The sequence below is a fragment of the Physcomitrium patens genome, chromosome 10, assembly GCF_059467195.1.
Source record: "Physcomitrium patens ecotype Gransden chromosome 10, ASM5946719v1, whole genome shotgun sequence".
NCBI lineage: Eukaryota > Viridiplantae > Streptophyta > Bryopsida > Funariales > Funariaceae > Physcomitrium > Physcomitrium patens.
Window position 1 is genome coordinate 13891933 of NC_143419.1, and position 13506 is coordinate 13905438.

The 13506-nt window shown below is 45.3% G+C and overlaps 2 protein-coding genes across 14 annotated transcripts; both read left to right on the forward strand.

Moving 5' to 3' along the window:
- The first annotated feature begins 220 nt into the window (after positions 1–220).
- Positions 221–8289, forward strand: LOC112287708 (homeobox-leucine zipper protein HOX32). Of its 10 annotated transcripts, XM_090253810.1 has the most exons (20): positions 237–377; positions 500–543; positions 1630–1689; positions 2382–2577; positions 2861–3059; positions 3171–3358; positions 3517–3607; positions 3818–4027; positions 4137–4220; positions 4373–4528; positions 4703–4777; positions 4919–5025; positions 5151–5340; positions 5607–5792; positions 5972–6049; positions 6156–6293; positions 6440–6762; positions 6928–7033; positions 7214–7363; positions 7630–8289. In XM_090253810.1, exons 3-20 carry the CDS (start codon positions 1683–1685, stop codon positions 7777–7779), a joined length of 2634 nt encoding a protein of 877 aa, XP_090109936.1. In that variant the 5' UTR covers positions 237–377; positions 500–543; positions 1630–1682; the 3' UTR covers positions 7780–8289. The 10 variants fall into 10 exon arrangements, with proteins under 10 accessions (XP_024386783.1, XP_024386784.1, XP_024386786.1 ...); XM_024531015.3 differs by lacking the exon at positions 500–543 and having other exon boundaries at positions 221–377; XM_024531016.3 differs by lacking the exon at positions 500–543 and having other exon boundaries at positions 222–377; positions 1627–1689.
- Positions 8290–9604: 1315 nt separating this feature from the next.
- On the forward strand, positions 9605–12774 carry LOC112287965 (rho GDP-dissociation inhibitor 1). 4 transcript variants are annotated; one of them, XM_024531669.2, is made up of 3 exons: positions 9605–9782; positions 10717–10923; positions 11485–12774. In XM_024531669.2, the coding sequence occupies exon 3, from the start codon at positions 11615–11617 to the stop codon at positions 12371–12373; it is 759 nt and encodes a 252-aa protein (XP_024387437.1). In that variant the 5' UTR covers positions 9605–9782; positions 10717–10923; positions 11485–11614; the 3' UTR covers positions 12374–12774. The 4 variants fall into 4 exon arrangements, with proteins under 4 accessions (XP_024387437.1, XP_024387440.1, XP_024387439.1 ...); XM_024531672.3 differs by lacking the exon at positions 9605–9782 and adding an exon at positions 9854–10000; XM_024531671.3 differs by lacking the exon at positions 9605–9782 and adding an exon at positions 10014–10032.
- The last annotated feature ends 732 nt before the right edge of the window (positions 12775–13506 follow it).

The window sequence follows — 13506 nt, forward strand, 5'->3', positions numbered from 1 at the left end:
CCGTGTCTTTGAATTTTTCTTGCCAAAGGAGTCGATGGTTGCGCCAGCAACCCCACTGTTTTGGCCCACCGTACATTCTCTGCCACTGTTGCTGCTGCCGCCGCCATCATTGTCCCGACGACACCCCCCGCGCGTTTTTTTTTGTATAATTTTTTTATAATACTTTTTTTTCCCTATTGCTTTTTTCTCCGCTACGCTCGTGAAAGGGTCTCTCGTACACCTCCTGTCGTCGACTCCGTTTCCTCCATGCTCACCATTCTCCAAACCACGTTATTATACTCCAATACGTTTGGATGTTATCTACGGCACGCCCAGCTCCGCAGCAGTGAACAGTGATGAACTGAATCTCGCTCTCGCTCACTATGCCACTCGCAACTGTAAGTAAATCTCGCCCCGCCATCAATGATGCTACATTGTAATGGAGTATGCTTCGCTTGTTGCAATTTCCCGGAGGTTGACTCCACTCATGATTCTCCATGCTTGTGTCGGGAATTGGCAGTGACTTCGTGCGAAGCTCACCCGAAACGGGCATATGTCGGAGAGGTGTTCCCTCCTGGCTTGCTCTTGTTTGATCGGTTGTAGCTTACGGAGACTGGGGATGGCGAGTAAGTTGTAGTTGACAAGGTGTTAAGAATGTGGAAATGGTGACAAGATGGGGGAGTAGAGTACATGCCATACATAGTAGAATGGCGATGGTGAGAGGTTGTGGTGATCGATTTTGCCGGGAAGTGGAGAGGTTAGGACGTTCGAGTTGAAGGAAAGGGGAGCAGGAGAGAGATGGTGACGAGTGTTCAAGTGGCGGTAGATGGTGGGTGCAAGCTGGACGTTGGTGGTCATCATCAGGATCCAAGCGTTGTAGTGGGAGAGGTCGGCTTGGGGTGGCGGTGGATATGGTGTTTGAGTGTGTGGTGATGGTGGGTCCTTTGATGAGGCTGGTGTGGGAGCTGCGTTAAGCTGGCGTCACGTGGTGGTCGTAGCTTGATTTTCATTCTGGGTTATGTTGGCATTAGCTGCATGCCGCATCGTTGGAGGTGGGATTTAGGAGTGATGCTTTTGAAGCATCGCAGTTTTGGTAGAAGAGTTGGAGAGTTGTCGAGAGAACGGGGGGCTTGAGAGCCAGGATGAGGAGCTTTAGACGCGGGTTGCAAGCTTTCTTGGCTTTGGGACTAGACGTAGGGGTTTCAGAATTCTAGTCGAGAGAGAGAGAGAGAGAGAGAGAGAGAGCGAGAGCGAGAGAGAGAAAGAGATTAGGCCGTTTATTCGGTTCTTTTTGCTTTATGATTTGCGGTTTCGTTTGAATGAGTTGTACGCAAGCAATCTTTCTCTATCGGAATTTGGCTCCCGGTGTAAGCAGGGGAGTGGCCGTGGTAATTCGAGGAGAGCTTGTCTGGCCAACGTCACGGAAAGCATACCATGGGCTGGAGGTTAGGAGGTGCGGGGTAGCTTTTAAACTATAGGTTTGATGTTGCTGTAGCAACAATCGTAGTAAATGACAGTAGAGTATGGCACGCCTCGGGGTTGGAGTTCCCTTGAGGAGCGATTCTGCAAATTGATGTGGCACGAGAAGAATCGAATCAAATTTCTGCACAAGCTAATCGAAGCTGATGATGTTTTCTTCTTAATCAGCAGCTGCAGGTGATTGCAACCCCACTACAGCTCCATTGCAACCTTCAGCACGTACCATGACAGGTAGGTTCGTCTACGGTACCCGTGAAACCATCCAAGCTAACCTTAGCGACACTGTTTCTTGTTTCAGTAGCGAGGCGTCCAGCAAATCTTAGGTTTCTAAGAAATTTCCGGCCTGTTCAAGATTACGACTTCCTCTAGTGGGGCTTGCCGCTCGGTGAAAAAACCATGGGTTGGAACTCCTTACCTTCAGAACATTTCCCTCTGAGCTACAATGTTGCGATGCCATGTACGGGCTAGGTTTTGTAGGTTCTATACCACCTGCATGATCATGTGGGGCATAGGGCCGATTTTCAGATCTGACAATTTTCACCCTTTTTTGATTTTTTAATATTTTTCCTTTCCTCTTTTGTAAAGGAGTTTTTTCGGCTATATGGCGTCTACTCATTGGTTCCATCAGTCGAAATGTTGTCGTGGACGTAGTAACTCTCACCGCTCACCCACTAGTTCTTGGAACTCCTCTGCTGCGAAGTTCTAGTTTGTGTATTAGGCTCGTAGAGAAATTTAAAAATGGGGTCATGGAAACTCCTTAATTCGAAGAGCTATCAGGGAAGATAAAGATGAAGCAGTGTTGCAGCGACCAGGCTTGACACGGTTCGCAATTGTTTGTTTGTCAGCCTGAGAGTGAGGGTTGTTACGATGGTGGGGCATCCTTATGCTTTTGAACTGAGACAATCTTAATTGTTTGTTCATAGAATCGTGGAAGGAGCAAACGATGGATTCTTCAGGAAAATATGTACGCTATACCAACGAACAAGTGGAAGCCCTGGAGCGGGTGTACCACGAGTGCCCCAAACCCAGTTCCATTCGGCGTCATCAGCTTATCAAGGAGTCGCCTATCTTGGCGAACATTGAACCCAAGCAGATTAAAGTCTGGTTTCAAAATCGGCGGTATGAATGCTTTCTTTCATGCCACGGTTTGATGTGGCTGCTGGGCGTCTTCTTGCAGTTCAATCTGTGGCACTGCAGTGTATGTCTTGCGCACTGAATATCATTCTTGAGAGCGATGTCTTCTGTTGCCACTAGTTACAATGGGGCATTATATTCTGCTAGGCTAAACTACACGACATAGAAAAAAAATACTATTCTGGGGGTTCTGGATGACCGCATTTCACTCAGCTGCTAGATTTAGCAGATGTTCATTGGCTCAGAACCAAGTTCCTTAATATTTCAGATGCCGGGAGAAGCAGCGCAAGGAAGCAACAAGGTTGGTCAGTGTCAATGCGAAGCTTACAGCTCTCAACAAGCTCCTAATGGAGGAAAACGAGCGTCTTGCGAAACATGCGTCGCAGCTTACTCTTGAAAATCATTCCCTTCGGCAGCAGCTACCGAGTCTGCCCCTGACCAATGGAACACATCGTCTCTCATCTCAGGTAAGTTGTCATGAGATTGATTTGTTTCCTCCCAGGAAATTGAGAAAGTCATGAGACTACGTTTAATTTGTATTTTAAATATTAACTTTGTGGAATGTGGAGGTTTTGCAGAATCTATTAAAGAAGGAAAGGGCAGTGAATGGTGGAGATGAGAGCTCTACTCAAGGTGGTATCTGTGTAAAATTACATGGGCAGGCTGGTGTAGCCTCCACGGATACTAGCTGTGATTCTGCTGTTACTGGTGGTCTTCCTCATCATCTTACTCCGCGACACTCTCCTCGCTACACTAGTCCAGCGGGGTGAGTTCGTGACACCTCATTGTAATCATCCTGTTCGGGAGAAATATACAGCAGATACCCCACATTTTTTCCTTTCAGTTCTGGGGTTTGAGTCTAAACAGAAACATGCAGTTGCAAGCACTGAAATGACGCTTTTATTTTATGTGAATATAATTCAGATTGTTAGCCACCGCGGAGGAGACCCTTACTGAATTCCTAGCTAAGGCCACTGGAACGGCAGTGGATTGGATTCAGTTACCTGGTATGAAGGTATGTCGTGTTGCCATTGATGGCTATCTCCTTGAAATCTTCAAATGTTGATAAGTGACGGACCAAATCACCTTTTACACAATCAACTTATGGGATTTCAATTGACAGTGTTATCTCAAGTTCTGAATTTGGTGACGAATTGAAATTCACAGAAGTGGAATACATACGTCATTATTTAGAACAAATTAACGGTGAGATGTTTTTGTGCAGCCTGGTCCGGATGCCATTGGCATTATTGCTATTTCCCACGGTTGCGTTGGAATAGCTGCTCGAGCGTGCGGCCTTGTGGCCCTCGATGCTGGTAAAGTTACAGAAGTTCTCAAAGATCGCCCAGCTTGGCTTGAAGATTGTCGACGTATGGAAGTTCTTGGTGCCCTCCCCACAGGAAATAGAGGGACTATAGAATTGTTGTACACTCAGGTACCCTCTCCTCTGTGGGTCATTATCATTGGAAAGATTGTGTGAAGTTAGGGAATCACACATTTGCTCCTACTTTTACTTGATCTGATCACGCTTCATTTCATTTCAGATGTACGCCTCGACAACTTTGGCTCCTGCACGGGACTATTGTACTTTGAGATACACTACGATTTTGGAGGACGGAAACCTGGTGGTAAGCCTCTCATGCTTCAGTCCTTGGAGAGCTCGTTTTGAGAGTCGTGTGAATTGGTAACATGTGTCCATATTTTTCTAGTCCTTGTCTAAGGTGCGGGTGTCCAGTGTGTACCTCTTTTAGTATTGTTATAAACCCACGTTGCTTTGCAGATATGTGAGCGGTCGTTAACTGGTGGGCAAAATGGACCCTCCATGCCACCTGTTCAGTCCTTTGTGAGAGGAGAAATGTTCCCAAGCGGCTATCTGATTCGCCCATGCGATGGAGGGGGCTGTATCATTCACGTCGTAGATCATTATGACAACGGGGTAAGTTATTTAGATTGTCTGCTTACTATTACGCAGAGCATTCTACTCTTTATTCCTATTGGAGTAAGGGGCAGTTAAGATTCCAAGTGACGTGGATGTGTATACGTACTAGTCGTAGAACATGCGGTCCCGAACCTCTTATTGTGTGCATTTCTTAATGAGGATATTTTCCAGCCTTGGAGCGTGCCAGAGGTACTACGCCCTCTGTATGAATCGCCGGCTGTACTTGCGCAGCGGTCTACTATTGCGGTATGTTTATTTTTATTTTTATTTTTATAGATCTTGCATTACGTGGAATTTTTTCAATGTTCTATATTAGAAGCTTTGCATTTTCAGGTAGTGGTGATTTCTTTGCAGTGATCTAATTCTTTTTTGGCATTTTCAATGAAGGCCTTACGGCACTTAAGGCGGCTAGCAGCAGAAGAAAGTGGCGAGGGAAATCCACGGAACGGACAACATCCAGCAGTACTTCGCACATTAGGCCAGCGCCTTGCCAAGTGAGCTTTGACTTTCGAAAATAAGTTGAGTTTTTTAAACAAATTGGAAAGAACTGTGAGTGATGGGATTTCTGTGGAAAACACTGGTGGAATCTCACAACTCTGGTACTGTCATTTTAATGCAGAGGTTTCAAAAATGCAGTCAATGGATTTGCGGACGATGGCTGGGTTTCGACAGTCAGCGATGGTCTGGATGATGTTAGTGTCATCCTCAATGCAACTTCTCAGTCTATGGAGGGTCAGATTGCGTCTGACAAGCTGCTGTATTCGTTGGGTGGGGGTATACTCTGTGCAAAAGCCTCCATGCTATTACAAGTACGCCATTTCACATTATGATTTCTTATTTACATTCATCTACTTACAATATGATTCATATGCTGATGCGTCTTCATGTTGGGTTGTACGGCGTTATGACTTATGTTTCTTACCGAAGTCGTTATGGTCCGATAGAGAATTTAGCAGTTCATGTGCACTGATTGTTAGTTCTAACTAGTTGGTTCTTTTCTAATTTCAGTTTACTGTAATAGTGACCTGACATTTTTTTGTTGTGCAATCACTAATTAGTTAAATGGATCTTGCAGAATGTGCCACCATCTATTTTGATCAAATTCTTAAGAGAACATCGGTCAGAATGGGCTGACTACGACATGGATGCAAATTTGGCAACATCCTTCCGTAGTAATGGCAATGGTTATGCTCCTCAAGGTGGTGGGGTGTCCCATGTCCAGCTGCCTTTGCCTTTGCCTAATTCTGGGGAACATGGAGAGGTACTCAACTTGGGAGCTTGTCTGGTTGATGCGATATTTATTAATTACAATTTTGTAGATGACTTAATGTTAAGTAGATAAGCAAGCCAAACTGGCTACTGGATTCGTACAGTTATCAGAATTCTGACTTTGTTATTTTATGTTAGCATTGTTCTTAAAAACATTGTGATGCTGTCCAGATATTGGAGGTTGTGAAGCTGGAGGATCACAGCTCTGTGCAGCATATGGTTATTTCACGAGATTCATTCCTGCTTCAGGTATGTTTTTGTTTTATCACAGCGTTTTCAAGTAATAAATCTGCTTGTTTGAAACCGTTGATCCAATACACAAGCTGACATGTTCTGCGAGTGGTGTGATAATCAGCTCTGCAGCGGAATCGACGAGAACGCAGTTGGGGCCAGTGCTCAATTGATCTTCGCTCCCGTGGACGTTGCTTTAACTGAAGATATCCCACTTCTGCCGTCGGGTTTCTGTATTAGTCCCGTTGACGCTAACGTTTTGGTACGTTTTACTCACTTTAGTGCTGGGTTAATTTTCTGCATTTTATCGTCTTATTTTGAATATTGATCTTTTCCTGTTCCTACACTATTCCTTCATCGAGAGCTCTTGCTCTTTCGAAAATTTGAAGCGAGCGTATGTTTGTGCAGGACGAGTTTGATCTTGACCACACGCTTGATCTTGCCTCTACTCTAGAAGGAGGCAGCGATTTACGTTTGAATGGTGATTCAAAGTCTAATGGCACCTCGAGCCACATGCGATCTGTTCTCACAATTGCCTTCCAATTTGCATACGAGGTGCACAGTCACGAAGCTTGTGCAGTTATGGCTCGTCAATATCTGCGCACGGTAGTTTCATCTGTTCAGCGGGTAGCGATGGCTTTAGCCCCGTCCCGAGGATCTGCTCCGCCCCGTCAAATGTCTGCTAATCCAGACGCGCTTTCCTTAGCACGTCATGTCCTTAGGAGCTACAGGTGTTAATGCAAAAAGCATATTTTCAAACCATCATTACTACTTTGGCATGCACGCTGTCTATTTTGCGAAGGCTCGCCTCATGATATCCTTTGAAGGAGTTTGCAAAGTATGTATTCTACTTCCGAACATGTGACTCCGCTGATTTTGAGGCATGTCTTGGGCAGGTTGCACTTGGGTCTGGATCTCACGAGGTCAGAAAACGGAGGAGATGAAACTTTGTTCAAAGCATTCTGGCATCACACGGACGCTATCTTGTGCTGTGCATGGAAGGTAGTTGGAGAAGTTTACACTATCGATTGTGACATTTTTCGGGGCAAACAAAATTGCAATTGCTCAGAAGTTCATCTAGGCAGTGTTAGGATGAGCATCAGATGTTCAAATTAGCACACCAAGCAGACCAGCTTGAATTATGAATATAATATTGATTATGTTTTTGTACTTTTTGTGCAGGGAAAGCCAGAGTTTGTATTTGCTAATCGATCAGGTCTGGAGATGTTTGAAACCACGACAAGCTCCTTGCAAGAACTGGATTGGGACAAGACTCTCAATGAGAGTGATTGCAAATTATCTTACGCTACGTTCACTCAAGTTTTACAGCAGGTCTGTTTTTACGTTACTCAACTAGCGAATTCTGGGCACAATATAAACCTTGATAAGTTAATGCGTTAAGCCTTCCTCGGCCGTCATAAATATTCTTCTTTGGCTTGTAGTATATTTTTTTCCTATCTACTGTAAATGTGGTTTGAGCTGAGAATCGGTGTACTAGAACCTCCCCACATGAAATTCTCAGTATTACAAAGTAGAGTCATAGGTTGCTCCATTAAAGAAAGGTGAAAATGATTGGTATGTGCGTACATGTGGAACAGGGTTACTGCTCCCTTCCAGCGGGGGTACGAATGTCAAGCTCAGGTCGCACTGCAACATACGAACGGGCCCTAGTATGGAAAGTTGTAGACGACAATGAGACAGTCGAGTGCATCGCCTTCCTCTTCATCAACTGGTCATTTGTAGTTTAACCTGAAATCAGGCCACCAATATTTAGAAGACAGAAAATCTAATTCTCTATTCCAGTTACTCGTTACTGGAGAGTGAACCTTTTTCCCCTCTTCAGGTCTGATATGTGAGTAGGGCCTTCTTCAGGCTGGTAAGTATGTTGTATGTTATGGAAACTCGGTTCTTGTTGTTTCTGTAGCAACGTCAGCCTAAGCAAACTGACGTTAGATGTTGGGTTGAGTGTGAACTGAACATACTGTTGGTATTTATGAAGCTATCTACACTAATGATTATGCTTCTTCTGTGAGTGAAGCCGAGTCATCCCCTCGTACTGAGGAATTTTATTCTGGAGCTTCCAAATGTTTACATGAATTCACGAATATGTAAACCTAGTGTCAGCTTTACAGGTTAGGTACACTTTTGTAGGGTTGAGTATGAGAGGATTGGTGTAATATAGGGCTCTAAACAACATCATCCAGTTTGATCATCATTTTTGTAATGGAAAGACAGGGATATAAAATGATTCGTGACAATATGAAGAGTTATTATTGTATCTAGTTGTCATAAATCAGGCAATGAGTTAAGGATTAGAAAGGAATGATGCACCACGCTAGTCTAGGCTTTGTAAACTTTGTAAAAACAATTCTAACAAATATATTGTCTTTGACAATTAAGAACAAAGCTTGCTTAGTCTCTTCACTCTTATAAATCATTCTTGTAGCTTGTCTTGGTCAGCGTGGAAAGATGCTGGATTTTAGTTGATTTTAGTTGATTTCAGTTGAAATCTATTTAGTTTAGAAATGACTGCTGTGGGTCCCTAGCAAAACGTTGTGGGTTTTATATTGACAAGCTTGCCCTTACACAATCGTTTTTAGAATTTCGCGACCATGTAATTGGGAGACAATCACAACTTTCATCTACTTGAAACCTTGAGGGGGACCAGCTTCCTTCACGAGGATGCCCATTTGCGACCAATTTATCCTCCATTTCCAGTAAAATAATTAAAACTAAAGGAATCCAGCAGTTCAATTTACATAGTCCATTACGGGACCTCTCAAATCAATCTGTAATGTAGGACTGCTATTTGTTTAAAATTATTAGATAGTCATTCTTTTAACAAAAAGTATGAACTCTTGAAATAACAACCTTTAATTACAACAGCTTTTGCTTGAAAACATATTCTGAGTAAGTATTGAACGAACAGGGTACGTGAATGTACACATACCAGAAATACAATTGATAGAAATACAACTAATTTTGAGCTTGTGCTGTTTGTAGTTAAAGAAGCACAAGGAATGAATTCATGTTTTTAAAATAACAAATATATCATGAGGTATACAGAAAAAAGACAATGTCAATGATACCAATAGCAGATATTCTTATTTTTCATTCTATGACATAAAAATATGAAAGTAGAGATTGTTTTGTCCAAAATGCCAACCAATGAACTATTCGTTTTCAACAAAATATAGTTAATATCCATATATACATTTGCAGATCGTATGTTCAAAATTAGATCCCTATTAATCAATATGATAAATAAGAAAATTAACATGTTAAGAGATTTGAACTTTTTATTTATACTTATACGTACTCTTATTTGTTCTAATGTTAAGTTGGTTCAAATCGTTTATTTCCTCATATTATTAACTGCGGTTGGCGCTCTGTTGTCTACATTACTACGACAATGTCTGTTAATCTAAGTTCTCCATGCTTATCCGGACCAAACATAGGTATATCGAGGTTCTCACAGGGTATATTTCTCGACTCAATCTATGGACTAGGTCTCGCCGGGCCTCGCACAGGCGAAGACGAGAGGTAGATTATGACACTCGCGGCAGCTAGCGACGCCCGGGCATTCGGAGCTACTCGCGCAGCGCGCTCAGGCGCAAGCTTCGCATTGCATCGCATGGCGTGGCATGGGATCGCAGGAATTGCTATTCTCAATGCCGAACGCCACCCTCGCCCCCCTTTAAACTTTCTCACTTTTCTCCGCGCTGAGGCTGCTTCCCCGCACCCCCGCCATGTGAGTATCTCCGACCCCCTGCCTTTTCTCCCCCTTTGCCGATTTGAATTCCCAGGCGTACGCCGTGCCTGCTTGTGAAATGCGGTCCCTGGGTTTTTGTAGAATTTTGCAGAAACCAATCGAACGCTAAGTGAGGAGGGAATATGTGAGATGCGTGTTGTGACGTGCTGTGTTGAGTGAACCTTTTGTTTCTACGACTACGAGGATTTGGTTGCGAGGTGCGGTTCAGTGTTTGGATGCCGGGCTTGGGGTGCGCTTCTTCGTGTGTCTTGTTTTGTTTTGTTTTGTTTTATGTTTTATGTTTTTTTGTTTGTTTTTATTTTATTTATATATATATATATATATATATATATATATGTTTTCAATGCTGTTGAGCTCGTGGAGTTGAGTTTGGATTGAGATCCTGAATTTCAGCAAGTGCGTGGTGTTGGTCGTCTGTCTTGTCCATGTCGTCAGGATAATTGGCGGCACTGTTCACTTGCATCTGTGTAGGACATTGGGAGGGGAGTCTGTTGTTTTGTTTCTGACCTTTAGACTTGACGGATAGTTTGTAGCTGAGGTAGATGGAAGCGCTCAGCTCTCTCTGATACTGAACAGACATCCTCACAATTATTTCCTTTGTCCAGCTGTGTGCTGGTATTCGGATGTTTTGATCCCGTATGTCTTGGAAGTAGTGTTCATAGTTTGAGTTTGCAAAGATCAATTTTCCGGCGGATATACTCGTCTGCGAAGGACATGGATATATTGTTCCGACTGCATCTTTCTGCGCTTCAGGTGACCTAAATCTGTCTTTTGATGCTTGGATTGACGCTTGGCAAGCGTCACACATATCAGTGGACCATGGGAAGGTGAGGTCATTCAGTGACCGTCGAGGAAGAACATCGTTGAGAGATCTTATTTAATGTGCCTGTTCATGTCTCTCTTCGTGTTTCAGGGCGTCTGGAAGCGTTGTATAGAGAACGGCGGCAGAAACCCGAAAACATTTCGGTTCAGCAAAGACGATATTCTGTTATAGGACATAGAAGACGCTATTAATACGTCAGAGGAGTTTGAAAGCTTCGCGTTTATGAACTTTTCGAGAGGCTCTGAAGATCTCATCACGACAAGTGTTGCTGATGCCATTGATTTCACACGAACAGAAGTAAGTTAAGATGCGTAACCATTTCAGTTTCAGCCTGTTCCTTTGATCTGATCCTTTTTCTCCGTTCCACTTCCTAGCAACATACACTCATACATCACCCCTCAGATTATCATACTACACGAATTCGTACTCTTATCCCCTGCGTCGTAACCTCTTCTATGAGGTTACGAGGTTAGATAAAGAGATCTCAGTTGTTCATCTGGTTATGGAATATTCTTTATTTTTTACGTGCGAAATTCCATCATCATCTAACCGTAAACAGAGCCGAAATATTGCGTTAAACGTTGGCAGCTACATAACCTATTGCTAATAGTCGATTGGATCTCATTACATCCGTAAGCAACAGTCTGATTTAGATCGGCACAGTGTGACCATGCACCGCGTCCATTTGCTGTCATGGAACTGTTAGTCAATTAACATTGTATGAGTTGTTCTGTAACTCGAAACGAATGTGCTGTCAGATGCATGTACTGTAGGCATCACCCAGGTCTTTCGATGACACTCCTGCTCTTGGCATGCAGATACTGTTCTAACCAGAGACCATCACCTGTCCATGTCCAGTTGTTGTGATGCAGTTGTAGGTGATCGGAGGCCGGTGTCAGGGTTTTGTCATCGTCGAGTGGAGGTGGCGCAAGGTTGAATCGGTTGATCGCAGGGGGCTGAGGCCGGAGTAGAATCTCGGGGTGGAAGGATGTCGAAGACTGTAGCTGGGTGGTTTGGACGCACTCACAGCAAGTCCTTCTCCAAGGACATCAACAAACATGACGGGCAGGGGTCGGAGCAGGAGGATGATAAGGAGAATAAGAGCGAGAAGTCGTTGACGAAATGCGAGTCCCTGCCGACGAGTCTGTCGTGCATGGAATCCGACGACGACGAGTCGCAAGCAGATCAAGAGGGGCCGTGTGTGAAATTTAACGAGAAGGAGCTGGGCCCGTTGGTGTCGTTGAAGGAGCAGCTGGAAAAGGACAAGGAGGACGAGAGTCTGAGGCGATGGAAGGCGCAGCTGCTGGGGGTGGCGAGTGAGGATGCGCCAGACGGTTTTGTGGAGCCGGAGGTGAACGTGCTGTCGCTGGGAGTGATTGCGAAGGGACGACCGGACAGCGAGTTGCCGCTGCCGCTGGGGACGAACTCGCGGGGGTACACGTTCTCGCTGAAGGAGGGGTCGACGGTGGCGCTGAGGTACTCGTTCACTGTGCGTAACAACATCGTGTCCGGGTTGACGTGCATGAACACGGTGTGGAAGGCGGGGCTACAGGTGGATCAGACACGGGACATGATGGGGACTTTCGCGCCACAGCAGGAGGCGTACGTGCACGTGACGGAGGAGGAGGTGACGCCTTCGGGGCCGCTGGCCCGCGGCGCTTACACGGCGCGGAAGAGGTTCATCGACGACGACGGAAGGGTGCACCTGGACTTGGAGTACTCGTTCGAGATCCGGAAGGAGTGGTAGAGTGGAGGGGAGAAGGGCGAATGGGACGAGGGGAGTATCGATTGTGTGATACAGTAGAAGGTCGAGTGCAGCGCGGGCGCAAGCCTGCGCGCGGGAGGGAGGGATTAATGGAGTCGTTGGCAAGGCAGGGGGAGGAGATGGGAAGAGGCGAAGCCGTCGCTCGGATGAGATGGGGTGCAGTGCCCGTCGAGAGTGGGTGGCCGGAGACTTGCGGCGCAGCGCGTGTGGAAGCGTGCAGGAAGAGAGGGATCATCGAAGGGATGATGTGATATGATTTGAAGGAAGGTGTGTGGCGATGGGTAGGATGGCATGGCGTGTGCCGAAGTTAAGTTAAGGAGGTTGTGTGGACATTGATGGCGAAGTCTGGGTTGCCTATGTAATTTACAGCATTTTACACATGAGATGTGGAGGTTGAGGTGGTGTGTGTGGGATTTGAGTGGATGTGGGAGGCGTGGATGGGAGTGGTTTGTAGCTGTGATATGCGTAGTTCAACGATGAGGTTGTATGGATTCTTTAATGGGTGGGAGTGAGAGCACGAAGCATGTGGATCGGGGTGCGTGAATTTTTGTATGGTATGGATGGTGGGCAGCAGGCATTGTTGCGGTGGTAGCAAGGGTTGGTCAGCTAGTGGGCAGTGAGTCGGGGAGGCGGTATGCTCGGGTTCGGAGATGTTGATGCAGACCGGTACTGGAATATGGTCCAGAAAAGGACGGACGAATCACTGACAGTGCACGGGGGAGAGTGAGAATGAGAATGGGCGCGATATGTAGATGAATTTCCGCCTGGCAGTAGGAAAGTTAAGCGCAGATCGGTTGCATGAGCGTGTGGGAGTGACGAAGAATATCTAGAGATATGTAGGTGTGGAGGGCATAAGGAGTGTGGAGCTTGTTGTGATTGCAAAGGAGTGAACGGATGGATTGATGCGAAGGATGTGTAAATGAATGTGTCTGTCTCCGTTTTGTATCGTGTTTTGTGGTGGACACGATCAGAGGGGAGGGATGATATGATGGATGAGACGGAGCAGAAGAGGGTGTTGGTTGTTGCAGAGTTGCATTGACGTGATGCGGATATGGCTTGCGATTGGCAGTTGATGGAGCTGTTCTTTGCATAGTTGTGGAATATAGATCCCGAGT

What these genes read in the sequence shown, in the direction of transcription:
- LOC112287708 (XM_024531015.3), top strand. An exon ending in GTCTGGTTTCAAAATCGGCG is followed by an intron (nt 2,578 to 2,860) that starts GTATGAATGCTT and finishes TTAATATTTCAG; the next exon opens with ATGCCGGGAGAAGCAGCGCA. An exon ending in GAGATTCATTCCTGCTTCAG is followed by an intron (nt 6,050 to 6,155) that starts GTATGTTTTTGT and finishes TGTGATAATCAG; the next exon opens with CTCTGCAGCGGAATCGACGA.
- LOC112287965 (XM_024531669.2), top strand. Translation starts at nt 11,615, where the DNA reads ATGTCGAAGACTGTAGCTGGGTGGTTTGGACGCACTCACAGCAAGTCC.